This window comes from Oncorhynchus tshawytscha, linkage group LG09 (genome assembly GCF_018296145.1).
Source record: "Oncorhynchus tshawytscha isolate Ot180627B linkage group LG09, Otsh_v2.0, whole genome shotgun sequence".
NCBI lineage: Eukaryota > Metazoa > Chordata > Actinopteri > Salmoniformes > Salmonidae > Oncorhynchus > Oncorhynchus tshawytscha.
In genome coordinates, this window is record NC_056437.1 from 57,642,900 (window position 1) to 57,669,269 (window position 26,370).

The 26,370-nt window shown below is 41.4% G+C and overlaps 1 protein-coding gene across 2 annotated transcripts in view; it reads right to left on the bottom strand.

Moving 5' to 3' along the window:
- LOC112258331 (purinergic receptor P2X, ligand-gated ion channel, 1) overlaps positions 1 to 26,370 on the bottom strand; it is a 57,484-nt gene that overhangs the window by 5,683 nt on the left and 25,431 nt on the right. The window contains exons 2-13 of one of the 2 annotated variants that reach the window (XM_024432643.2): positions 20,897 to 21,041; positions 17,154 to 17,225; positions 16,674 to 16,746; positions 11,672 to 11,762; positions 11,348 to 11,428; positions 7,362 to 7,503; positions 6,874 to 7,019; positions 5,742 to 5,832; positions 5,555 to 5,620; positions 4,993 to 5,088; positions 3,183 to 3,281; positions 1,130 to 1,171 (exon numbers count right to left, since the gene is read on the bottom strand). In XM_024432643.2, coding sequence (XP_024288411.1) covers positions 1,130 to 1,171; positions 3,183 to 3,281; positions 4,993 to 5,088; positions 5,555 to 5,620; positions 5,742 to 5,832; positions 6,874 to 7,019; positions 7,362 to 7,503; positions 11,348 to 11,428; positions 11,672 to 11,762; positions 16,674 to 16,746; positions 17,154 to 17,225; positions 20,897 to 21,041 — 1,144 coding nt within the window. The remainder of the gene's footprint in view (positions 1 to 1,129; positions 1,172 to 3,182; positions 3,282 to 4,992; positions 5,089 to 5,554; positions 5,621 to 5,741; positions 5,833 to 6,873; positions 7,020 to 7,361; positions 7,504 to 11,347; positions 11,429 to 11,671; positions 11,763 to 16,673; positions 16,747 to 17,153; positions 17,226 to 20,896; positions 21,042 to 26,370) is intronic. The other variant, XM_024432644.2, reaches the window with a different exon arrangement.

Sequence of the window (26,370 nt, forward strand, 5' to 3'; positions counted from 1 at the left end):
GTCTTGTTCTTTAACTTTTATTTTTGGTTGAGCTGTAGACATGAATCCAACATATCAATTATTAATTTGTAGACACACTGGAATTAAAGTCAGTCATTAATTGTGTTTGGTTGACAACACAGCCAAAAAACATTTAAAGGAGATCTGAGCCACTGGCTTAGTCTTGTTCTTTAACTTTTATTTTTGGTTGAGCTGTAGACATGAATCCAACATATCAATTATTAATTTGTAGACACACTGGAATTAAAGTCAGACTAATTCAGTGGCACATATGGAACTATCCACTATATATCATTCAACTTGAAATCAAACAGAGCTTTAAACCCTAGGCCTATTTTTAGTTGAACTCTGGAGGAAATTGAAACAATAGCTGTTGATGACTTTGCGAATGCTATATTTAAGCAATAAGACCCAAAGGGGTGTAGTAGATGGCCAACATACCACGGCTAAGGGCTGTTCTTAGGCACTACGCAACAATAGTTGATTACTTTTTTCCAATCCAATGTATTTTCCACGTACATTCCACATCATAATACGTTGACAAATGATGTTGAAACAACATTGATTCAACCAGTTTGTGCCCAGTGAACTGTTAATACAGTCCCAAAATGTTAAGCATGTCAGTTTTCAAGATAAATTACTTTCAAAAAGCAAAGTATAGCACTACCACAAGCAAAATGCATTACATAGTGCAAAACGTATCATCATGATGATGTGGCAGTGCTACACGCATCTTAAAAGTGCTACAGCTTGAAAGCTTCGCTGCTGACATGCAAACATTTTTGGGACGATTTCAACAGTGGACTAATGAGTGGATTATTCCTTTAAGGAAGGGAGGAAAGGAGAAGGGATTTTTTTAAGTATTCCAACAGAAACTAGAGGACCCACACCAGTCAACACAAACCTCAGATTGATTGCAGTAAGTCACTGATGCACTAGCACCTCATCTGAATGTTTCTGTGTGGCCAAGAAGACGTCAATTATATGCTACAGCACAATATCTTTTGGTCTATCACTCACTTTAACCAACCTTTACAGTTTAAGGTGATCAAAATGGTGAACACAAACACGCATGCATGTGCACGCACGTACACACGCACACACACACACACAAACACAATGTGCTTACCTTGGATACGTATTTTTCTGACGAGAACTCATCTAAAGGTTCCTGAAAGACAGACTCAGACTTAGAAGGATCCATTTGTAACTGACTAGTTCCTGTGTCCCTTGTTTTAAACCTAAAACTCTCAAGAGAAACCAAACAAAGCATGTAAGATATACACTGCTCAAAAAAATAAAGGGAACACTAAAATAACACATCCTAGATCTGAATGAATGAAATATTCTTATTAAATACTTTTTTCTTTACATAGTTGAATTTGCTGACAACAAAATCACACAAAAATTATCAATGGAAATCAAATTTATCAACCCATGGAGGTCTGGATTTGGAGTCACACTCAAAATTCAAGTGGAAAACCACACTACAGGCTGATCCAACTTTGATGTAATGTCCTTAAAACAAGTCACAATGAGGCTCAGTAGTGTGTGTGGCCTCCACGGGCCTGTATGACCTCCCTTCAACGCCTGGGCATGGTCCTTATGAGGTGGCGGATGGTCTCCTGAGGGATCTCCTCCCAGACCTGGACTAAAGCATCCGCCAACTCCTGGACAGTCTGTGGTGCAATGTGGCGTTGGTGGATGGAGCGAGACATGATGTCCCAGATGTGCTCAATTGGATTCAGGTCTGGGGAACGGGCGGGCCAGTCCATAGCGTCAATGCCTTCCTCTTGCAGGAACTGCTGACACACTCCAGCCACATGAGGTCTAGCATTGTCTTGCATTAGGAGGAACCCAGGGCCAACCGCACCAGCATATGGTCTCACAAGGGGTCTGAGGATCTCATCTCGGTACCTAATGGCAGTCAGGCTACCTCTGGCGAGCACATGAAGGGCTGTCCGGCCCCCCAAAGAAATGCCACCCCACACCATGACTGACCCACCGCCAAACCGGTCATGCTGGAGGATGTTGCAGGCAGCAGAACGTTCTCCACAGCGTCTCCAGACTCTGTCACGTGCTCAGTGTGAACCTGCTTTCATCTGTGAAGAGCACAGGGGGCCAGTGGCGAATTTGCCAATCTTGGTGTTCTCTGGCAAATGCCAAACGTCCTGCACGGTGTTGGGCTGTAAGCACAACCCCCACCTGTGGACGTCGGGCCCTCATACCACCCTCATGGAGTCTGTTTCTGACCGTTTGAGCAGACACATGCACATTTGTGGCCTGCTGGAGGTCATTTTGCAGGGCTCTGGCAGTGCCCCTCCTGCTCCTCCTTGCACAAAGGCGGAGGTAGCGGTCCTGCTGCTGGGTTGTTGCCTCCTACGGCCTCCTCCACGTCTCCTGATGTACTGGCCTGTCTCCTGGTAGCGCCTCCATGCTCTGGACACTACGCTGACAGACACAGCAAACCTTCTTGCCACAGCTCGCATTGATGTGCCATCCTGGATGAGCTGCACTACCTGAGCCACTTGTGTGGGTTGTAGACTCCGTCTCATGCTACCACTGGAGTGAAAGCACCGCCAGCATTCAAAAGTGACCAAAACATCAGCCAGGAAGCATAGGAACTGAGAAGTGGTCTGTGGTTATCACCTGCAGAACCACTCCTTTATTGGGGGTGTCTTGCTAATTGCCTATAATTTCCACCTGTTGTCTATTCCATTTGCACAACAGCATGTGAAATGTATTGTCAATCAGTGTTGCTTCCTAAGTGATTTCACAGAAGTGTGATTGACTTGGAGTTACATTGTGTTGTTTAAGTGTTCCCTTTATTTTTTTGAGCAGTGTATTTAAAAATATTTACTTCATGTGAGGGTTGAATATAAGTGAATTACATCCAGATTAAGGTAAATAATATTCTGTTTTAAACAGGTTTTTTTTAACCAGAGAAGTCACATTGAGATTTAAGTCTTCAAGAAAGCAGCATACATATACAGTAGTTACACATATATTAGGCAAAACACAACATAAAATATAACAATGAATGGAAATTAAAACAGTGAAAAGATCATGAAATAACCTAAAATCCCTCAAAAACCCTCAATTGATCAGGGTTAGAACACAGCATGCACCAGCAACCTTGCCCCAAGACAAAGCACACTTTACTTTTCACTACATGCACTCACTTTATGTTGTAGGATTATATTGGCTGAGACTTGTGGTCCTGCATAGACGTCGGGGATGTAATAGATGAACGTGTTTATACCCAGCCTCAGGTTGTCGCACTGCAAATAAAAAACCAACCGTCTTCCCATCTCATTTAGCCTCTTTAAAGAGAATAGCTGAGTAGGAGTAGTAGCAAGAGAGGAGGACAGCAGGTTAAGATCTGCCCTCCGTTTTCTCTACTTCTGTCAGAACAGAACATCATCTGTCTGTGTTGCCTGGTAACCATCTGAAGGGATATCTGTCTAGGGACAGCTTCTTTAGACTTTAACTACAGAATGGCAGTAGGACTTTGAATCTGTCCACACACATGCTGTTACTTAAAGCTGGGATGGAAATAAACACGTTGTTTTAATAGTCCCCAATAGATGCTTTATAGATGTTCACTTGTCAACAAACTATTCAAGTAACTATCCACACATCCTAACTCCAACCTTAGATTCATTTCCATATCCCAACGCAATTACAGAGCCTCTGGAGGCTTGTGGAGGCCAAATCGTGCTCCGCACTGTATCGCTGTGCACCTCCCAAAAGCTGTTACAATGCGGAGGGATCGATGTAGCTCCGTATTGACATGAATGGTTGACGGTAGGATGGGGGCGAGAGGTCCTGTACAAACACAAACTCACTTCCTTGACAACCTTCTTCACAACAGCACTACTCTTCTCCGCAAAGCACAATAAGTATGAATGCCCTGACTTCTGCAGACACTGTATCACCGTAACTGCTGTACAACCAAACCGACTTGGAATTGGTCATACAGCGCCTTTAACCCCATGTCCACTTCCAAGCTGTTGCATATTAACAGCATTGCAGTTGACAGGGAGATTCTCAATTGCTCCTCTTCTACCACGGAATAGTTTTGAAATCCGCCGCACCCACTTTGAATCAGCTGTTATTTTCTCGGAGGAAAAAAGCATGCCCACATTTAAAAACGATACGCTACTTATCGCTTATATATAGAATGTCTAGCACAACTCATTACATACACATTGGTCGTTCTTGAATTGCGGTGGCATTTTGGCATGGGAAAAATGAACTTAACTTTTTTGTTTTGTATTTATTTAAATCTTCCCATTCTAAATCAACTAATATGGCAACTAAATTACTTTAAATATGCTTTACCATTATGATAAAATTGTGCCACCAGTAGTAAAAGTAACACCAATGCATAGCCGCGGAAGTAGGGGTGCCGAGGGTGCTGCAGCACACCCTGATAAATCTGAATTGTTTTGTTTTTGTTTTCACAAAATTAGTGCACAAGGCCTTTATTACTCCTGTATGAGCAGAAAAAAATAGTTGTCAGCAGCGCGGGAAGCCATGCATCTTCCCACCACAATTCAAGAATGATTTCTCCTCTTTAATTGTTATTTGCCTGATGACACGCTAGTGGAGAAGGAGAGCCTTATTTTATACACGTGCATTTGTTTCCATGTTTTCTCTCCAATGAGGAGAGGATGCAGGTAATCGAGCCAATCCAATTGAGATTCTCCCATAGTTTGCTGATAGTTTGAGCATGTATAGATCATCTCTTAGGGACTATGCAAATAAAGTGGGACCTAGTAGCCTTCCCCAAAGAAGGAGACAATTACACCATGTATTTCTTAGAGAAAACACATGAACTGCTGGGTAAATTACTATGTGTATTGTTGAGGGTCTGTCTGCCTAGTTTTCTGTACAACTATTTATAGAATGCCTCTATGCTCCCATTTTTTTCTTTAAACTGAATGACTGAGGATCAACGCTACGAAAAAGTTAGAAACTCAAACTCACCTGCTCTACTGTTTCTGTGACCTTGAATTTCATGTTGTTGTAGAACTCCCTCTTTGGTAGTAGATACAGAAGGATCAGATCGCATACTACAGTCGCCTTCGGAAACACAACACGATTATTAGCATCATAAACATAAATAAATAATATACACTGACCAGGTGAATCCAGGTGAAAGCTATGATCCCTTATTGATGTCACCTGTTAAATCCACTTCAATCAGTGTAGATGAAGGGGAGGAGACAGGTTAAAGAATAATTTTCAAGCCTTGAGACAATTGAGACATGGATTGTGTATGTGTGCCGTTCAGAGGGCGAATGGCCAAGACAAAATGAGGCTGTTCTGAGGGCAAAAGGGGATACAATAATAGGAAGGCGTTCCTAATCTTTTGTACACTCAGTGGACATTTAACTATGTGTTCATAACTACCGCTGTCACACGACTGAATAGTTAAAGCTGTTTGTTTAGTCTACACTATGAAAGCTGCTTAAGAGATACTGTAGGCTACTTGAGATTCTGTATGCTTTGAAATACCAGATAGGATGTGGAGTATTGCAAGACTCACCACTCCAAAGATTCCAACGCCAGACCCTATAGCTGTTAGTGTTGGGATGATATCAAATTTTCTGGCCTGGGAAATAACAATATGATTAACAATCTTCAATCGTTTTCATCTACTGTTGCAAGGGAGGAATTCAGAAACACTGGCTGGAACATTACAAGGATTGCAACCATGAACTTCATGAACTTACCACTGAACGAACAATGATGTCAAATCGAATCCCAAACACTTTCAGAAGTGTTCTTTTTTCCTGTTTGTCCTCCATATAATGCTTTGCATACCTAAAGCACAACATGTAAACATTTGAGCAGCCTCTAGGCTAGTGCTTTAATCAGATCTGTATTTCTCTCTCTTCTGCCTTTTACATTACCTAAGCCATGCAACTAAGAGTACTCTGTATAATGAATACAGTCGTATACAGTGTTGGGGAATAATCAGAATTAGTTGGTAACATAGGTAAGATGTTTTATATTCATCATATGTTTGTAAGTTACTTCTCATCAGAATGTTGTTTTTGTTTAATACTGTGGCGGGGTTTGCAGTCATCTGTTCTATGTCAAGACTAAGTTACTTGGGCCGGAGAGAGGGGAGAGGTCAAGCGTGTATCTCTTGGCTCCACAATGTCTGTGTGCCAGTCAGTATGTCTCTGTGATCTTGTCAAGATAGGGTGGATTTGATATATGGCTGTTGATATGGAGGATTTGTTTATGGTTCTGAGTTTGAGAAAAGAACATAGTTTAGGAGACAAAGCTGAACCATAAATTATGCCTATGCTGTCTGGCTGTGTGTGTCTTTGCTATAAAGGATCTCAGTTGCAATGTGTAAGGGACTCTCAGAGAATTCATTGATAGACACTGAATTGATCTGAGAGTCACAGGGTTGTGATAGAGCTCATATAATTAAAGATGGACTTTGTGATAACCAACTCTGACTTGTGTGTGGTTTGCTCTCATGATTTGGTAAATAGAGGAAATTTCCACCACAACAGTCGTATACAGCATACTCTTCTTAGTCACATGGCTAACAAGACCCCTTTCTAAGTGTTTTTCTTTCACTTATTCAAAATTCAGAACAGGCTTTTCGATTTACAATAAGAAAGAGGCCCTTAATAGAAAGGTCAATAAATACTTCACTGTTGTTGCAGATGTTTGTTTTTCTGATTTATTGAGCTAGGGCTGTGAAGATGAGACAGGAAATGCAGGCAAGATTGCGAGTCAGAAAGGCAGTGAGTCAGATTCAAACCCACACCGAATATGGGATAAAGTTGTACCAGAGTCTGCAGCACTAACCGCAAGACCACACATGGCAGATGTTTTATTTACCGGAAGTTGTATCCAACAGACGCTCTAGCCATGTCTGTCTCATTGGGATTTCCATAGAGACCGTGGAAGGTGTAGACCGGTTTACACTCTGACTGGTCATAGTCCAGGTTACAGGTCCAGTCAATGACGATACCAATCGCCCCGCCCTGTCACATAATCAGTACAATACATCCAGTCAATGAGGGTACAACTAACCCCAAACAACACAATACTATGCCATCAACATTGCCAATGAATGGAGGTACCAATAACACCTAAGTGAAAAAGGAGTCTCCAGACACTTAAATCTGTTTTTTTTTTACTCATCTTTCCCTCAGTAATGACCTTCGTCAGAGCATACCTCGTTACCAATAACACCACCATCGATCAATGACTCAACAATAAACACCAACACTATGATCACCAACACCGAACACACAGCCAACCCATGGATTAACAGGTGCTTGTAAACCTGCTTCACTCATAAATAGTATATTATTATTGCTCACCACTTTGGCTATGGTGGCGAAGTTGAAGCCAGACAGCTGTACCAAGTCACCCAGTCTGAAAATGGGACACAGTGGGGACGTTGTCGGGTCATACACACAACTCTTGATGTACTGATTGTCGATACCTTCTACAAGGTTACTCCTGGGAAGGGAATGCGAAGAGATCATTGTTAAAAAGATGACAAGTTTATATCTTACTGTACTGGTTATTTAACTACATAGATATTTGAATCAATATCACATTTGGGATACTACTTGCCTAAACATGAATGGATCTGGTAATTATATCACTCCTACCACTACTTATGGATTAGCTGTCACATGCCATAGCAATCCATATTCAATGCATTACATACACAATACAGTGAATTTGGAAAGTATTACGGCCCCTTGACTTTTTCCACATTTTGTTATGTTACAGCCTTATTCTAAAATGGATCAAACTTTATTAAAAGCATCTCTGCACAGCTATTTTCAGGTCTCTCCCAGAGATCGCGTTCAAGTCCAGGCTCTGGCTGGGCCACTCAAGGACATTCAAAGACTTGAACCGGAGTCATTCCTGCATTGTCTTGGCTGTGTGCTTAGGGTCGTTGTCCTGTTGGAAGGTGAACCTTTGCCCCAGTCTGAGGTCCTGAGGTTTTCATCAAGGATCTCTATGTACTTTGCTCCGTTCATCTTTGCCTTGATCTTGACTAGTCTCCCAGTCCCTGCATCTGAAAAACATCCCCACAGCATGATGCTGCCGCCACCATGCTTCATTGTAGGGATGGTGCCATGTTTCCTCCAGACGTGACGCTTGGCATTCAGGCCAAAAAGTTAAATCTTGGTTTCATCAGACCAGAGAATCTTGTTTCTTATGGTCTGAAAGTCCTTTGTGCCTTTTGGCAAACTCCAAGCGGGCTGTCATGTACCTTTTACTGAGGAGTAGCTTTCGTCTGGCCACTCTACCATAAAGGCCTGATTGGTGGAGTGCTGCAGAGATGATTGTCCTTCTGGAAGGTTCTCCCATCTCCACAGAGGATCTCTGGAGCTCTGGCAGAGTGACCATCGCGTTGTTGGTCACCTCCCTGACCAAGGCTCTTCTCCTCCGATTGCTCAGTTTGGTTGGGTGGCCAGCTTTAGGAAGAGTCTTGGTGGTTCTTCCATTTAAGAATTGTGGAGGCCACTGTGTTCTTGGGGACCTTCAATGCTGCAGAAATGTTTTGGTACACTTCCCCAGATCTGTGCCCGACACAATCCTGTCTCGGAGCTCTACTGACAATTCCTTCGACCTCATGGCTGGTTTTTGCTCTGAAGTGCACTATCAACTGTTGGACCTTATATAGACAGGTGTGTGCTTTTCCACATGTCCAATCAATTTAATTTACCACAGGTGGTAAATGTACCATCAAGTTGTAGAAACATCTGGATGATCAATGGAAACAGGATGCACCTGAGCTCAATTTTGAGTCTCATAGGAAAGAGTCTGAATACTTGTCAGGTGTTTTTAATTTTTTTATTTTTAGTAAATGTGCAAACGTTTCTTAAAAACCTGTTTTCTCTTTGTCATTATGGGGTATTGTGTGTAGATTGCTGCGGGAGAAAATCATTAATTTTAGAATAAGGCTGTAACGTAACAAAATGTGGAAAAAGTCAAGGGGTCTGAATACTTTCCGAAGGCACTGTATATGTGTGATGTAATACATTTATACAACGGGTGGCTCTAATCCTTGACACTGATTTGTTAAAACGCATTCCAGACAGTGTCTATTCCACAAGTTACCACTGGCTAAAGCTATGACTTTGAAATACCTATTACTCTGTTCCATCTCACTGTGAAATCCACTGTCTCATCAGCCCAGTCAGACAATTTATAAAGTTGATATCCACTGTTAAAAGCATCTAGACATTATCTTCCATTTCTTTTAGACTAGCAATTGGTTTTCAATAGCAGAGATTTGTATAAACCTTACTGTCTGTCTCTCTGACATTTGCAACATTGTTTCAGTATTGAAATTCGATCTCCAGCTTTCCCATAGTAATGGGAAAATGTAAGGGTGGGAGTTGGGATGAGACAGACAGTCAGGCAACTTTTCTCAGCCAGTCGAAATTATGAACCAGCATAATTTTTATGGATATATACAAAGAAATGTCAATAGAAAACAGGTAAAACAAAATAAAGTGCAGCTAGTTTGCAGTCTTTCCAGCTTCCGTTTTAAGTGATTGTGCTAGCTGTGTTGTTGGCTAGCTCCTCCGAACAAGTGTCCTGACGGGAGAACACATTTTCTATGCCAGGTGAAATCGCGTGTTATTAGCTCATTGTTATGAATGTATCAAAATGCTGTAAATTGTCACTAGAAAACAGCTTAAACAAATGCAAATGCAGCTATTTTGTTGTTATTTTGACTGCACTGTTAGACGTGACTGTAAGTTAGCCGTAGTTGGCTAACTAGCAAGCAAGGGATAACAACATTTCCAGTATGGTAATAGAACGACTGGGTTGAGTCCATAGATGCAGAACAAATAGACTTAACGACTGGGTCATGACTCTGGCAACCGAACCGATAGAACGAACAACCAGCTGGCTTGGGTAGCAAACCTAGGTTTGTGTCGGGACTATGAAATAGTATGAATACATTCATCAAAATAACATTTTTAAGGCGTCGCACAATTGGCCCAGCGTTTGGCCGGCCTGGATTTCCTTGTCCCATCGCGCTCTAGCGACTCCTTGTGGTGGGTCGGGCGCCTGCAAGCTGACTTTGGTTGCCAGCTGGATGGTGTTTCCTCCGACACATTGGTTCGGCTGGCTTCCAGGTTAAGCGAGCTGTGTGTCATGAAGCAGTTCGGCTTGGCAGGGTCATGTTTCGAGGACGCATAGCTCTCAACCTTCACCTCTCCCGAGTCCATAGGTGAGTTGCAGCAATGGGACAAGACTGTAACTACCAATTGGATATCACAAAAAAGGGGTAAAAAATAACGTATATGTAAATCATTATATGAATAATGTGTTTTTGTTGTTGTACTTTTACCCACCCGTTGAATAAATGTATTACATCACACATATACAGAGCCTTCGGAAAGTATTCAGACCCCTTGACTTTTTCCACATGGGTAGGTGACAGTAAGAGCTGGGAGAGGTGACATTAACTTGAAAGTGAGTGAGAAAGACAGAAAGGGAGAGGTTGTCCAGACGGTTTTAAAAGTTAATTTGTGGAATTAATTTTTTCCTTAATGCGTTTGAGCCAATCAGTTGTGTTGTGACAAGGTAGGGGTGGTATATAGAAGATAGCCCTATTTGGTAAAAGACCAGGTCCATATTATGTCAAGAACAGCTCAAATAAGCAAAGAGAAATGACAGTCCATCATTACTTTAAGACATGAATGTCAGTCAATGCGGAACATTTCAAGAACTTTGAAAGTTTCTTCAAGTGCAGTCGCAAAAACCATCAATCGCTATGATGAAACTGGCTCTCATGAGGACCGCCACAGGAAAGGAAGACCCAGAGTTACCTCTGCTGCAGAGGATAAGATCATTAGAGTTACCAGCCTCAGATTGCAGCCCAAATAAATGTTTCACAGAGTTCAAGTAACAGACAAAGCTCAACATTAACTGTTCAGAGGAGACTCCGTGGTCGAATTGCTGCAAAGAAACCACTACTAGAGGACACCAATAATAAAAAGAGACATGCTCGTGTTTCTTGGCCCAAGCAATGGACATTAGACCAGTGGAAATCTGTCCTTTGGTCTAATCAGTCCAAATTTGAGATTTTTGGTTCTAACCGTCGTGTCTTTGTGAGAGTAGGTGAGCAGATGATCTTTGCATGTGTAGATCCCAACATGAAGCATGGAGGAGGAGGTGTGATGTGTGGGGGTGCTTTTTTGGTGACACTGTCTGTGATTTATTTGCAAATTATGGTGGAAAATAAGTATTTGGTCACCTACAAACAAGCAAGATTTATTAAAAAGGGGTCACTCAAAAAGGGGTGTATCAAAAAGGGGTCACTCACCTCTTAACACCATATGCTGGAAAAGTGACAGAGTTTTTGATGAACAGTGTGTAGTTCTCTGCCGACATCAAAAGTGCGGGACTGCACGGAAAACAGTAGAACATATAAAACGAAGACAAACAAAGCATTAACATATCAAACACACATAGACATACAGAGAGTTCATCTTAAAAAATGGATGGAGACCATTTTCCTTTCATAAAATAGCTTACAAATCACTTGGTTCAGTTCAAAGTAACATTCAGTACATATAACAAGTAATACATTATTATAGCTACAGGCTTTATGTAAAGTGTTAACATAATTTTCAGTGATCCTACATACTCTGGGATTGTGTGGTCATCTTCCACAGGGCACCAGGCTACAACCTCACACGTCTTGGTTGTGTTCCCCACACACTTCCCCGTCATATGTCCTTGGGGTGGGCGGTGGAGGGGGGCAGCGAGACATAGACATGGAGAAAAGACACATGAGGGATATAGCTTTTCAACATGAAGTATGTCCACTTTTTCTTTCTCCTCACTACTTAATATCTTATCTAAAATGTATCTCATTACAGAACACCAAAGGAAACTGTTAAGTGAGCAAAAAGAGTGCGGAGATATCTCTTTTATCTCTCTGATCTGAAAAGTTTAATTTCCTTCTGCATGAAAAACATTGAAGCTGATGTGGTTCTGAGAGGTTGAAAGGGCTTAGATATAACCCATGGGCATATTGGGACAGTTACAAAATACATAGCCAACCCTTTCAACTTCCTACGTTATATCGGTTCATAATTCTACTGTATAGGCTTATTAGATTGGCTCCTACTACTCCCTATGTGTCTGCCAATCTGTCTGCCTATGTCTCTGACTGTGCTTATGACTTATGTCGATTGCATTTGTCTGCGAGTTAATGGTTCAAATCAAATGTTATTAGTCACATGTGCCCGAATACAACAGGTTAAATGCTTACTTACAAGCCCCTAACCAACAATGCAGTTTAAAAAAGAAGAAGAAGAAGAAATAAAAGGAACAAGTAATTAAAGAGCAGCAGTAAAATAACAATAGCGAGACTATGTATAGGGGGTACCTGTACAGAGTCAATGTGCGGGGGCACCAGTTAATCGGGGTAATATGTACAGTTGTAGTCAGAAGTTTACATACACATACACAGACGTTTACACACACATACACAGAAGTTTACATACACTTAGGTTGGAGTCATTAAAACTCATTTCTCAACCACTCCACAAATTTCTTGTTAACAAACTGTAGTTTTGGCAAGTTGGTTAGGACATCTACTTTGTGCATGACACAAGTAATTTTTCCAACAGTTGTTTACAGACAGATTATTTAACTTATAATTCACTGAATTACAATTCCAATGGGTCAGAAGTTTACATACACTAAGTTGACTGTGCCTTTAAACAGCTCGGAAAATTCCAGAAAATTATGTCATGGCTTTAGAAGCTTCTGACAGGCTCTCTATGGCCAGGGCGTTATGTTTGGAGGAAAAAGGGGGAGGCTTGCAAGCCGAAGAACACCATCCCAACCGTGAAGCACCGGGGTGGCAACATCATGTTTGTGGGGGTGCTTTGCGGCAGGAGGGACTGGTGCACTTCCCAAAATAGATGACATCATGAGATAGGGAAATTTTGTGGATATATTGAAGCAACATCTCAAGACATCAGTCAGGAAGTAAAAGCTTGGTCGCAAATGGGTCTTCCAAATGGACAATGACCCCAAGCATACTTCCAAAGTTGTGGCAAAATGGCTTATAAGGACAACAAAGTCAAGATTGGAGTGGCCATCACAAAGCTCTGACCTCAATCATATAGAACATTTGTGGGCAGAACTGAAAAAGCGTGTGTGAGCAAGAAGGCCTACAAAACTGACTCAGTTACACCAGCTCTGTCAGGAGGAGTGGGCCAAAATTCACCCAACTTATTGTGGGAAGCTTGTGGAAGGCTACCCGAAACGTTTGACCCAAGTTAAACAATTTAAAGGCAATGCTACCAAATAAAGTGGTGAACCTAACTAACCTAAGACACGGAATTGTTACTTGGATTAAATGTCAGAAATGGTGAAAAACTGAGTTTAAATGTATTGGGCTAAGGTGTATGTAAACTTCGGACTTCAACTGTACATGTAGGTAGAGTTATTAGAGTGACTGTGAATAGATAATAACAAAGAGTAGCAGCAGCGTAAAAGAGGGGGTGGCCAATGCAAATAGTCTGGGTAGCCATTTGATTAGATGTTCAGAAGTCTTATGGCTTGGGGGTAGAAGCTGTTTAGAATCCTCTTAGACCTAGACTTGGCACTCTGGTACCGCTTGCCGTGGTGCAGTAGCAGAGAGAACAGTCTTTGACTAGGGTGGCTGGATTCTTTGACAATTTTTAAGGCCTTCCTCTGACACCGCCTGGTATAGAGGTCCTGGATGGCAGGCAGCTTGGCCTCAATGATGTACTGGGCCGTACACTCTACCCTCTGTAGTGCATTGCAGTTGGAGTTGGCCATACCAGGAGGTGATGCAACCCATCAGGATGCTCTTGATGGTGCAGTTGTAGAACCTTTTGAGGATCTGAGAACCCATGCCAAATCTTTTCAGTCTCCTGAGGGGGAATAGGTCTCTTCACGACTGTATTTGTGTGCTTGGACCATGTTAGTTTGTTGGTGATATGGACACCAAGGAACTTGAAGCTCTCAACCTGCTGCACTACAGCCCCATCGATGAGAATGGGGGTGTGCTCAGACCTCTTTTTCCTGTAGTCCACAATCATCTCCTTTGTCTTGATCACATTGAGGGAGAGGTCGATGTCCTGGCACCACACGGCCAGGTCTTTGACGTCCTCCTTAAAGGCTGTCTCGTCATTGTCGGTTAACAGGCCTACCACTGTTGTGTCATCGGCAAACTTAATGATGGTGTTGGAGTTGTGCCTGGCTGTGCAGTCATGAGTGAACAGGGATTACAGGAGGGGACTGAGCACTCACCCCCGAGGGGCCCCTGTGTTGAGGATCAGCGTGGTGGATGTGTTGTTACCTATCCTTACCACCTGGGGGTGGCCCGTCAGGAAGTCCAGGATCCAGTTGCAGAGGGAGGTGTTTAGTCCTAGGGTCCTTAGCTTATTGATGAGCTTTGAGGGCACTATGGTTTTGAACGCTGAGCTGTAGTCAATGAATAGCACTGACTCAGTGTTAGGTGTTCCCTTTGCCCAGGTGGGAAAGGGTAGTGTGGAGTGCAATAGAGATTGCATCATCTGTAGAGCTGTTAGGGCGGTATGCAAATTGGAGTGGGTCTAGGGATTCTGGGATAATGGTGTTGATGTGAGCCATTACCAGCCTTTTCAAAGCACTTCATGGCTACAGATGTGAGTGCTACGGGTCAGCAGTCATTTAGGTAGGTTACCTTAGTGTTCTTGGGCACAGGGACTATGGTGGTCTGCTTAAAACATTTTGGTATTACAGACTTGGACAGGGAGAGGATGAAAATGTCAGTGAACACACTTTGCCAGTTGGTCAGCGCATGCACGTTTTAGTGTTATTTGCCTCGAAGCGAGCATAGAAGTAGTTTAGCTCGTCTGAAAGGCTTGTGTCACTGGGCAGTTATAGGCTGTGCTTCCCTTTGTAGTCTGTAATGGTTTGCAAGGCCTGCCACATCCGACGAGCATCGTAGCCGGTGTAGTACGATTCGATCTTAGTCCTGTATTGATGCTTTGCCTGTTTGATGGTTTGTTGGAGAGCATAGCGGGATTTCTTATAAGCTTCCGGGTTAGAGTCCCGCTCCTTGAAAGCAGCAGTTCTAGCCTTTAACTCAGTGCGGATTTTGCCTGTAATCCATGGCTTCTGGTTGGGGTATGTACATACAGTCACTGTGGGGATGACTTCATCGATGCACTTATTGATGAAGCTAATGACTGATATATTGTACTCCTCAATGCCATCGGAAGAATCCCGGAACATGTTCCAGTCTGTGCTAGCAAAACAGTCCTGTAGCTTAGCATCTGCTTCATCTCATCACTTTTTTATTTACCTGTTTTCATTTTTGTTTGTAAGCAGGAATCAGGAGAATAGAATTATGGTCAGATTCGCCAAATGGAGGGCGAGGGAGAGCTTTGTACGAGTCTCTGTGTGTGGAGTTTTTTTTCCTCTAGTTGCACATTTAACATGCTGATAGAAATTTGGTAAAACGGATTTAAGTTTGCCTGCATTGAAGTCCCCAGCCACTAGGAGCGTTGCCTCTGGATGAGCGTTTTCCTGTTTGCTTATGGCGGAATACAGCTCATTGAGTGCGGTCTTTGTGCCAGCATCGGTCTGTGGTGGTATGTAGACAGCTACGAAAAATACAGGTGAAAACTCTCTAGGTAGGCGAACAATACCTCGAGACTTCCTTAGATATTGTGCACCGGCTGTTATTTCCAAATATACATAGTCCGCCACCCCTGTATGTTGATAATGTCGTCGTTCAGCCATGACTCCATGAAGCGTAAGATATTACAGTTTTTAATGTCCCGTTGGTAGTTTAATCTTCCTCGTAGGTCGTCGATTTTACTTAGCTTGTAGAACGGAAGGCAGTGGTTGTGTGCATGTATGCATAATATGTGTGTGGGACTGTTTGCATGCTTTAATAGAATGGTGAGCCAAGGCGCTCAACCACCCTGCGTCATGTTGCTAAGAACATGGAAAGTTGTTGATCTGAAATCAAGCACACTTTTTGTTCTTGCATGCATGACTTTCTGCAGGGAAACAATGATGATACAACCTGAACACTTATCTCCCTGACAAGGTTTTTTGCTCTCTGACAAGTGAAATCGTGTGCCATGTTAAACAACACCTGATTCTGATTACAAGTAATTAGAATCCAATACATGCAGTAGTAATAATTGAACAAAGTAAAGGATAGACTACGAAGGACTGAATTATTTGCACTGAACTCACATCCCTTTGTTGTTTACCCCTTATTGTAGTTATAGATGGCCAGTGTGAGTAGTCAGGTGGGTAGGGTTGTGGTAGTGGCAGCGAAGAATGGTTAGTTTGGCTAGGTAGGTAGTGAAGAGGGTTAGTTAGTGCAGTGTTTCTCAACCTTTTTTATACCAGGGACCGACAAGCTATGGCCCTCTTGTGTCAGGGACCGGCAAACTATACCTCTTCCTCATTTGGAGGACAACCTGCTAGCACTGTAGAACTGACTATATGTTCAGTTCAGTTAATCATCTCAGGAACTGGCCAGGACCGGCCAGCAATGTGCCATGAACCAACGCTGGTCCACCGACCAGAAGTTGACAAACACTAAGTAAGTGAGTGGGCCTGTGTCACACTGTCACACTGCCATGCCGTCAGGACTTTACCATGTCCCGTACGTTCTATTATCCCTCTTTCACAGTCTGAGTCGGAGTTGCAGAGATACCTGGGTTCTGTGAGCTGAAACACAGGAAGGAGTTAGAGTCAATGTGTGTGTCAGTGTGTGTGTGTGTGTGTGTGTGTGTGTGTGTGTGTGTGTGTGTGTGTGTGTGTGTGTGTGTGTGTGTGTGTGTGTGTGTGTGTGTGTGTGTGTGTGTGTGTGTGTGTGTGTGTGTGTGTGTGTGTGAAACATCAATAAAAGACTATCTGTTTAGACCACATTTTCCTGATTGATGAGCTCTGTGCAAATGTACTATAATTTTTCTTCTCTACATGTGTCATTGACAGCATCTCACAATGAAAGCAGATGAGCTGATATGATGTACTTTCCATTTAGCTTTAGTATTTATGAAAATACATTAATGTCAGAAAGATATACAAAGAGATACAGAAAATCCAATAAATACTTTTGAGATGAGTTGACATACCTCAGGACATTTTCCCATCTTCTGACCTTTGGTTATAATGTAGTTGGTCATCACCACAAAAGATGAGTCTCCCTGAGGTATGAGAGAGAGAAAAGCCCCATTTACACTTGGTTCTAACTTGCGTCCTTTGTTCTTATCTTGTCCACATTCTGATTGTGCCCACATTTTTAGACAGTTGTAGACAATAAAAATACACATTGTGATCCGATTGTGATCAGATCATCCTGCTCACATCCAGTTGTAGTCAGATACGCATTGTGTCTGGATATCTTACAAGTGTAGACAGATCTGGACAGAAAAACTATTAAATCTTAATTATTTAGCCCTCTAAAATCATTGACAGGTGGTAGCACTGACTGATTATATCAATATGTCTTACAATACATAAATAAATAATATTTTGAAGAAATACCTGTGAAATAATTTGCATAAAGGAAGTAATCAGAAAATGCAGAAACTGTGGAGAGATAACAGAAACATTTCTGGAAATGTGGGCACAATCATGTAGACAAGATCAGGACAAAGGACCCATGTTAGCACCATGTAAAAACAGGGCTAGAGAGACAGAGACACAGAGAGATTATAATTGTATCTTTAAATGTGACAATCATACAGTTTGAAGCCATTTGTTTTTCTTTAGTATTATAGCCACTATTGTTATTGTTGTCGCTGTTGTTTTCATAATTATTATTGTATCACTTCGCTTTGGCAACATTGACCTTGTTATGAAAGCATATCGAATTATTTGAATTTGACCTGCATATATAACGATCCTCCATCCATTCCCTATGGGAACAACAAGGTCTGCTACCGGATATATTTTTACCTGTAAATGTCATCACATCAGAAGGTCATGAGGTGAAATCAGTTGTCATTTAAAAAGTTATTACCTTTCACAGACCTGCAGGTCATCTCTCCATGTTATGTGACAAACCTTTTGTCGCTGTTGTTTTTGTAACAGATCAAAAGCCCCCGCCATGCAACAGAAATACTGAATTACATGAAGGTGCAGTCGAATAGCGCTGGTCTGAGGGACTTTTTCTTGTTCTAGTAATTGCATTTCTATGACCCTCGCTCTCCTGTTTCATTCTATTGGCCTTCTCTCAAGTCTCGACCAGGATGTCGTACATGTTAATGTAAACTAACTCATATGTAGAGGCCATATAAAGCACAGGACATGTGGCCCTGAATTAATAAGGACTGGTACTGGAGCCTTCCTGCCTGGGTAACAGCATTAGATGGCATCAGACCTAGGTTCAAATACTATTTGACGCCATTTAGCTCTGCTTGATTGACACTTTATCTGTGCTTGATTGAGCTTCCCTGTTGTAAAGGAATCAACAGCAAAGTCTAACATCTCCAAAGTACATACCCCAGCCACCTGACACTCCAGGCAGGCTAAAGTAAAGGCTAAAGTAAACACTCAAAGTATTTGAAAGATCTTAAATAGTATTTCAACACAGGTCTGGATGGCATGCTTGTGTAATTCGGTCACATGATGCCAAGTCACTGACTTGTGACCACTTCGGGAAGTGGTTATTATCATGCAAAGACTGATTACATCGATTCCTGTCAATTACATCGATTCCTGTTACGGCAGTACCACAATGGCATCTACAGTGGGGCAAAAAAGTATTTAGTCAGCCACCAATTGTGCAAGTTCTCCCACTTAAAAAGATGAGAGAGGCCTGTAATTTCATCATAGGTTCGCTTCAACTATGACAGACAAAATGAGAAAAGAAAATCCAGAAAATCACATTGTAGGATTTTTTATTAATTTATTTGCAAATTATGGTGGAAAATAAGTATTTGGTCAATAACACATCAACAAACTAGAATGGTCCAAACTAGAATGGTCCAAACACACCAAGACAGTCGTGAAGAGGGCACGACAAAGCCTATTCCCACTCAAGAAACTAAAAAGATTTGGCATGGGTCCTGAGATCCTCAAAGGGTTCTACAGCTGCAACATCGAGAGCATCATGACTAGTTGCATCACTGCCTGGTATGGCAATTGCTCTGCCTCTGACCGCAAGGCACTACAGTGGGTACTGCGTACATCCCAGTACTATACTGGGGCTAAGCTGCCTGCCATCCAGGACCTCTACACCAGGTGGTGTCAGAGGAAGGCCCTAAAAATTGCCAAAGACCCCAGCCAACCCAGTCATAGACTGTTCTCTCTACTACCGCATGGCAAGCGGTACCGGAGTGCCAAGTCAAGGACAAAAAGGCTCCTCAACAGTTTTTACCCCCAAGCCATAAGACTCCTGAACAGGTAATCAAATGGCTACCCGGACTATTTGCATTGTGTGCCCCCCCAACACCTATTTTACGCTGCTGCTACTCTCCGTTTATCATATATGCATAGTCATTTTAACTACACATTCATGTACAGTACATACTACCTCAATTGGGCCGACCAACCAGTGCTCCAGCACATTGGCTAACCAGGCTATCTGCATTGTGTCCCGCCAACCCCTCTTTTACGCTACTGCTACTCTCTGTTCATCATATATGCATTGTCACTTTAACCATATCTACATGGACATACTACCTCAAATCAGCCTGACTAACCGGTGTCTGTATGTAGCCTCGCTACTCTTATGTCTTTACTTACCTATTGTTCACCTAATACCTTTTTTTCACTATTGGTTAGAGCCTGTAAGTAAGCATTTCACTGTAATTCGGCGCTGTTGTATTCGGCGCACATGACAAATAAACTTTGATTTTATATATTTTGATAACAGACAAGGTCATCTTCAGGTAAATACCTTGAATAGGTTAACAGATACTATATATTTTGATAACAGACAAGGTCATCTTCAGGTAAATACCTTGAATAGGTTAACAGATACCATATATTTTGATAACAGACAAGGTCATCTTCAGGTAGATACCTTGAATAAGTTAACAGATACCATATATTATGACAATTTGTTCTTAACTGACTTAGTTAAATAAAGGTTAAATAAATAAATAACAGACAAGGTAATCTTCAGGTAAAGACCTTGAATAAGTTAACATATACCATATATTATGATAGCAGACAAGGTCATCTTCCGGTAAATACCTTGAATAGGCAAATAGATACTCATATAAGATCACAGGCTGTATAATCTTGTGTGTTTGACCTTCTTGCTGTTTTTAGTCATTGATCTCCTTACTCCTAACCATCAGTCAAACTGGTTGGTTCTGAATTAAATAGACCCATCATGGCCACACCCCTCAGAGTAAACAGTAGTGTCTTCTTTGTATCTCTTTATTGCTTAATCACGGTCAACATGAGCTGACTACACTTAGGCAAACAATGTCACTGTGTTTACAGAGACTCTTCTGCTTGTCTCTGTATTTGCCTAATGTGTGTGCAGGATCAGGATGCGTGCAAAGGAACCACTGATGAAAGTTAGGTACAGTTTCACTCTCACACCTGTGTGTTGACAATGATATCACGATACCACAGTTCATGTTCTTCACCTTCTTCATTTCCTCCTTCTTCTTCATTCTGTCAGACACCATCTGTCTGACTTCCCTGCATGAACCTCGCTGTAGTGGTTTATTACGCATTGCTATTGCACTAGTATTACAGCACACTAGTAGATGTACTGTGAGGCTCAGTTCCTAGAGGGTGTAATGATATGTGACCTTTCAGGTCATTCATTCAGTTTCTCATTCATTACAGTACTAGTGTTGTTCGTCAACACACACAGCCACCTGTTCAAGGAAGATATTAGCCAATGACCCACCTGTTCAGGGAAGACGTAGTCGACCATGTCCCAGACCCTCTCCTCTCCATCCACGTTGGTGTAGCCCACCCCTTTCATTTTAGTAAAGACAGAACTCACGGCCGTGTCTGTCGACTGGTAGCCTTTCTCATAGATAAACACCCAACTGGATGGAGCAGAGGACACAGAGGATATTATAAATCAGTCAATAGATCAATCAAATGTATTTATAACACCCAAACAGTTGTCTCAAAGTGCTTTACAGTAACCCGGCCTAGACCCTAAAAAAGCAAGCAGAAGCACAGTGGTGAGGGGAAAGTCTCTAGCAGTCAGAAACCTTGAGAGGAACCAGGCTCATACAGTACTAGTGATTTCAGCATCTGAGATATGAAACCACAGGCAAGGGCAAAGATCCATGAGTATTGCCAGCATTTCTAGACAACCGTTTTCAAATGATGCCAACAGCAACAGTATAGGCCAAGGTTACAGTACAGTACTGTATGTGTCATACATGTATGATGTGTTGTATGACTAATCTAGTTAATGTAAGTTCAATCAGTAAGGCTGGTCTTAATGCATCTTCTCACGTTAAACTTGGTTTGAGTAGTATAACGTATTCACATTGAAGCTTTTATCATGGGAACTTTATATTTGTCATTATTAATAATGGTCTCATCATCATCAGATTGAGTAGATGTGACGTGGCAGTGACGTGCTGAGCTTCAAATCTGTCTCCTTATTGATTGTTTGAAATTGTAATTTAGCCATCAATTAAAATAAGGAAGCAAACTTAAAGAGATACCAGACTTAGCATATCATAGGATTTAGCAATGCAATTCTGTAAGTCAACAGACAAAGCAGGAAAGAGCAGTACTCTCCTCCAGCGAGAGAGGAGTTGTGGCCGACCAAACGTTCTATCACAATGGACGGTTAGACTGAAGAAGGTTACCCAACAACATTCGCCAAAGACGACAGAGCTGCTTTGGAAAACATGAACGAGCAATTGAAAAAGCTGGATTTGATCCCTGGAGCAATAGCAGAAAAAGAGGCCCTCAAAGTATCGGTGGAGTCTAATAACAGCTTAATACAGCAAATAATGGCAGAAAATGAAACACTCCATGCCACAAAACTACAGGATGATAACAAATAAATGAGGGTTGCAATTCTAGATATCAAATGCAGATGCATGAGGCACAATATTGTTATGATAGGGGTGGAGGAAGAGCAAAACAAAGACTACTTGAAAGAACAACTCAGGAACACGGTAAAATGTGTATTACCAAAGGGCCCACTGTTTTGGCAGGGAACAGACACGACAGACCGAGACCTGTTGTTGCAAGGTTAATTCGTTACAAAATTAAAGTGACAGTGCTGGGAAGAGGAAGGGACCTGAAGGATATAGCAGCGGGAAGTAGTTTGGGGGTGGGAGTGCTGCGCTCGTTTGGGGGTGGGAAGTAGGGGTGCAGGACAAAAAAAAACATTTTGCCCGCGCTGTAGACGGCTGTATCGGTCCGCTAATACAGGACTATTAAAAGGTCCAGTGCACTACTTTTGTGAGAAAACAAAAAAAAATTCTCCAAAAAATATTTGTTATAAAAATAAATAAACATTCTGATTTTTCAGGGGGTGCTGCAGCATGCTCAGCACCTCCACGGCTATGCGGAAACAATTTATCTATCAATTAACAATATTCTTGAGAGATCGTGGACAGTAGACGGGTTCTTTACCCTATTCTTAAACACCACAGGGCCAGAAAGTGCACCTGGCGTTGGACAAACTCTACATTAACAACCAGCTCTTCAGGGCCTCCAAGATAACAACCTGGTTGTGAGTAACCCTGAGTAACCCTTTTATTTAATTTTACCTTTATTTAACTAGGCAAGTCAGTTAAGAACAAATTCTTATTTTCAATGGCGGCCTAGGAACAGTGGGTTAGCTGCCTGTTCAGGGGCAGAACGACAAATGTACCTTGTCAGCTCAGGGGTTTGAACTTGCAACCTTCCGGTTACTAGTCCAACGCTCTAACCACTAGGCTACCCTGCCGCCGACTGCTGAGCCAGTCATTCCAAATTAGGCCTACAACATGACATCCCTATTTTGTTTATCTCTCTCCCTCATGACGAGCAACCCCATGATGGTAACAGGGACAATTTGAGTATCATGCAGTAGCCTAAACCTATCGATGTTACATTGAGCCGAGTGAATGGAATATGAATGCCAGTCATCCAATATGCTGTAATAGAAATAAGGCCATGCTCAGAAGGAAAAAAATGCGTCCTCCCTCATAACCGCCACTGACATTTATAGAGTAAGTTATGTGGAAAAAGTCACTTCTGTCATGGGCAAAGAAATTCAAAAGGGGTGATGATATTAATTAATAATAATTTTGAGCCAAATGTGCAAACTGTCGAAACAGATCCGCAAGGAAGGTGGATCCTTTTGAATATGCTATTGAACGATAAACATATTTGGATAATTAATCTATGTGCTCCAAATAATGTTGATCCACACTTTAAAAAAAGATTTATAACAATCTATTGAGCTCACAAGCAACAAACGATCCTATTATTATGGTGGGAGATTACAACACGGTTTTAAGTACTTCAATGGACCATAAAGGAAATCACACTACAAACTTAAGGAGATAACAAATATTATGGGCACATTAGACCTGGTGGATACATGGAGGCTAACAAACCCGGACCTAGTGAGATATACTGTACATGGAGGAGGCTTAATCAATATTATTATTATTATTAATCAAGCTAGTTTCATTCTCACTGACACCAAAAGTTTTTTAAAAAGTGTTGATAGGAGACAGAATGCGATCGAACCATCATCTAATTGGCCTCCACATAACTCTTACAGAATTTCCACTTGGTAGGGATATTGGAAATTAAATCAAAGCCTACTGGAGGACAATTTGCTCTTAACTAATACAAAATATTTTAGAACTCACATTTTCCTGCACGACATAGGCACATCCGATCCCCTTATTGTATGGGACACTTTGAAATGTACCTTTAGAGGCCAATTAATTCAATATTCATCTTTAAAACAAAAGCAGCTTCGGTTAAAAGAGATCAGACTAACAAAGGAAATAGAGGAACTAACAGGACAGGTAGATAGCAATAAAAAAAACTGTACTATACAGGCACAGAATAAGTTAGAGTAAAAACAAAAAAAACTGGAGGGATTTATTTAAGAACGATCACGTATAATGTATTACAAAAATAAAGCGAACTGGATGGAAAATAGTGAAAAATGCACTAGATTTTTCTTGAATCTCCATCGTAGAAATGCAACCAAAAATAATTTACAGAAACTCGTCACAAATGACAGAGTCATCCATGATTCACCAAATTATAAGAGTAAGCTAAATATTTGAAGCATATGTTTTCTTTCCAGTCTCCTCCATCTCCACTGAAGGATGTTTAATTGTAAGGATTTTTTTCCCTAATAATAATTATAATGTCAAATTATCAATTGTACAGAAAATACCTATTGTGAAGGCCAATTTACAGAGGAGGAACTTCTTGAGGCAATTAAACCCTTTCAGTCTGGAAAAACCCCAGGGCTTGATGGCATACCAGTAGAGGTATATCAAAACGTTTTTTATGTACCTTATTAGCATGTTTTAACTACTCCTATAAAAATGGTAGACTATGAAGGTAAGAAGGTCTGATTTCACTATTAACAGGACCCAGGTGGTAAGTATAAAGATCCAGTCCATTTAAAAAACTGGAGGACTCTTACACTTCAATGTGTGATGCAAAAATACTTGTGAAATGCATAACGCATAGAATTACTTATTTTGCACATCTTCATAGTGTGCAAATAATACCATAAACCTTATCTTGCAGTGTGATTCCATTTGAAACTTTTCTTCAACAATGTGCGCCATACAGAGGTGATTTAGTAAACTTAAGACGGTTTAGTAAACTGAGACATATATAAACAGTCTCCTCTTTATAACTCACATTGTTGAAAAAAAGTTTCAAATCACACTGCCAGATTATAATGATGTTTATGGTAATTTTTGCACAATTATTTTAGTACTATCTTCACACAGACTGATGAATAGGACTCTCTCACAGCAGTGAGAATTAGGCAGAAACACAGTAATCCACAGTAATCCCAACGCAAACTGGCTGTCACCAGGTGATGTTTCCTAGCCACCGTGCTTCTACACCTGCATTGCTTGCTGTTTGGGGTTTTAGGCTGGGTTTCTGTACAGCACTTTGAGATATCAGCTGATGTACGAAGGGCTATATAAATAAATTTGATTTGATTTGATGTTGAATTAAGGTAGGATTAAAAGGACAATCAGCAGTTGCTACACCCATAATTAATGGTATGTGCCCATTGATTATTGAAGAATATAACTTGTAAATTCCTCATGGGCTTAGTTCAACTGTCGTACCCCATCAGAACCCAAAATATAAGGTTGTTTTACGCCAAAGTTTGTAAACAATGTAAATGTAAACAAACCCTATATAGCCTCAAAACATGGTTAAAACTATAATTTTGAGATCATGGATGGTCAGACCTTGTATCCATAGGTCTGTCTATGAATTTGAGTGGTTACATTTCTCCAGCCCCGTCCCTCAACTTTTTACCGAATCAGAGGCAGGGAGGATGCTTTGTTAGTGTTTCTACTGCTGATTGCCGCTTTAAAAAGTGCCTTTGGGTGATATTAAGTATTATTCCCACGGTTATCAGTGCAGGGTGATGCAAACCAGATTCCAAAGGTTGAGTACTGAATGACAACCTATTCCCTAAATAGTGCACTACTTTTGACCAGGGCCCATGGGGTTTCCAGACTCCAAGGGAGTGAATGCATAGAATGTTAAGAGGTGGGACGGAATGTATGGAATGTATGACAATGAAATTATTATATAGTGTTACATGCACATTTATCTGCACACACGGGTGAATACACCTTAACTATATACCAGGTTATTAACCTATTTGGGTCCGTATTGAGCTTGAAGGCTGAGTCTGACATGCCTGTCACTGTATCTCTGTGTAGCTGATAAGTAAGGGACTTCCTTGGACAGCCTTTTTAATAGTAGCACTATCTGTCTGTCAGTCTCAACCTACCTTCTCCAGAATGATGGACACCAGCTTGTGAGCAAGAGAATTAACAGGTAAGTAGATGATGTCATAGGGCTATACGTACGTACGCTGGTATAATATAAAAGGACATATAAAACATGTACAGATGTTATATAAATGACATATAAAGTAATAACCCCCTGGCATCAAGCCCCAGAGACAGGATGTTACACACATCTACAACTCCCTGCCACTGCCTTACAGCTAAAGTCGCACACACACATGTGCACACACACAGCGTTGTTTGGCTGTAATTAAACTTTAAAGAATTAAAGAACCTGTTACGTTTCAACTGGATGTTTCCGTCAAGCTATGACTACAAATCCTATCGCTGTTGTTGTTTCTGAATGATAATTAAAGTCCACATAGAGAGAAAC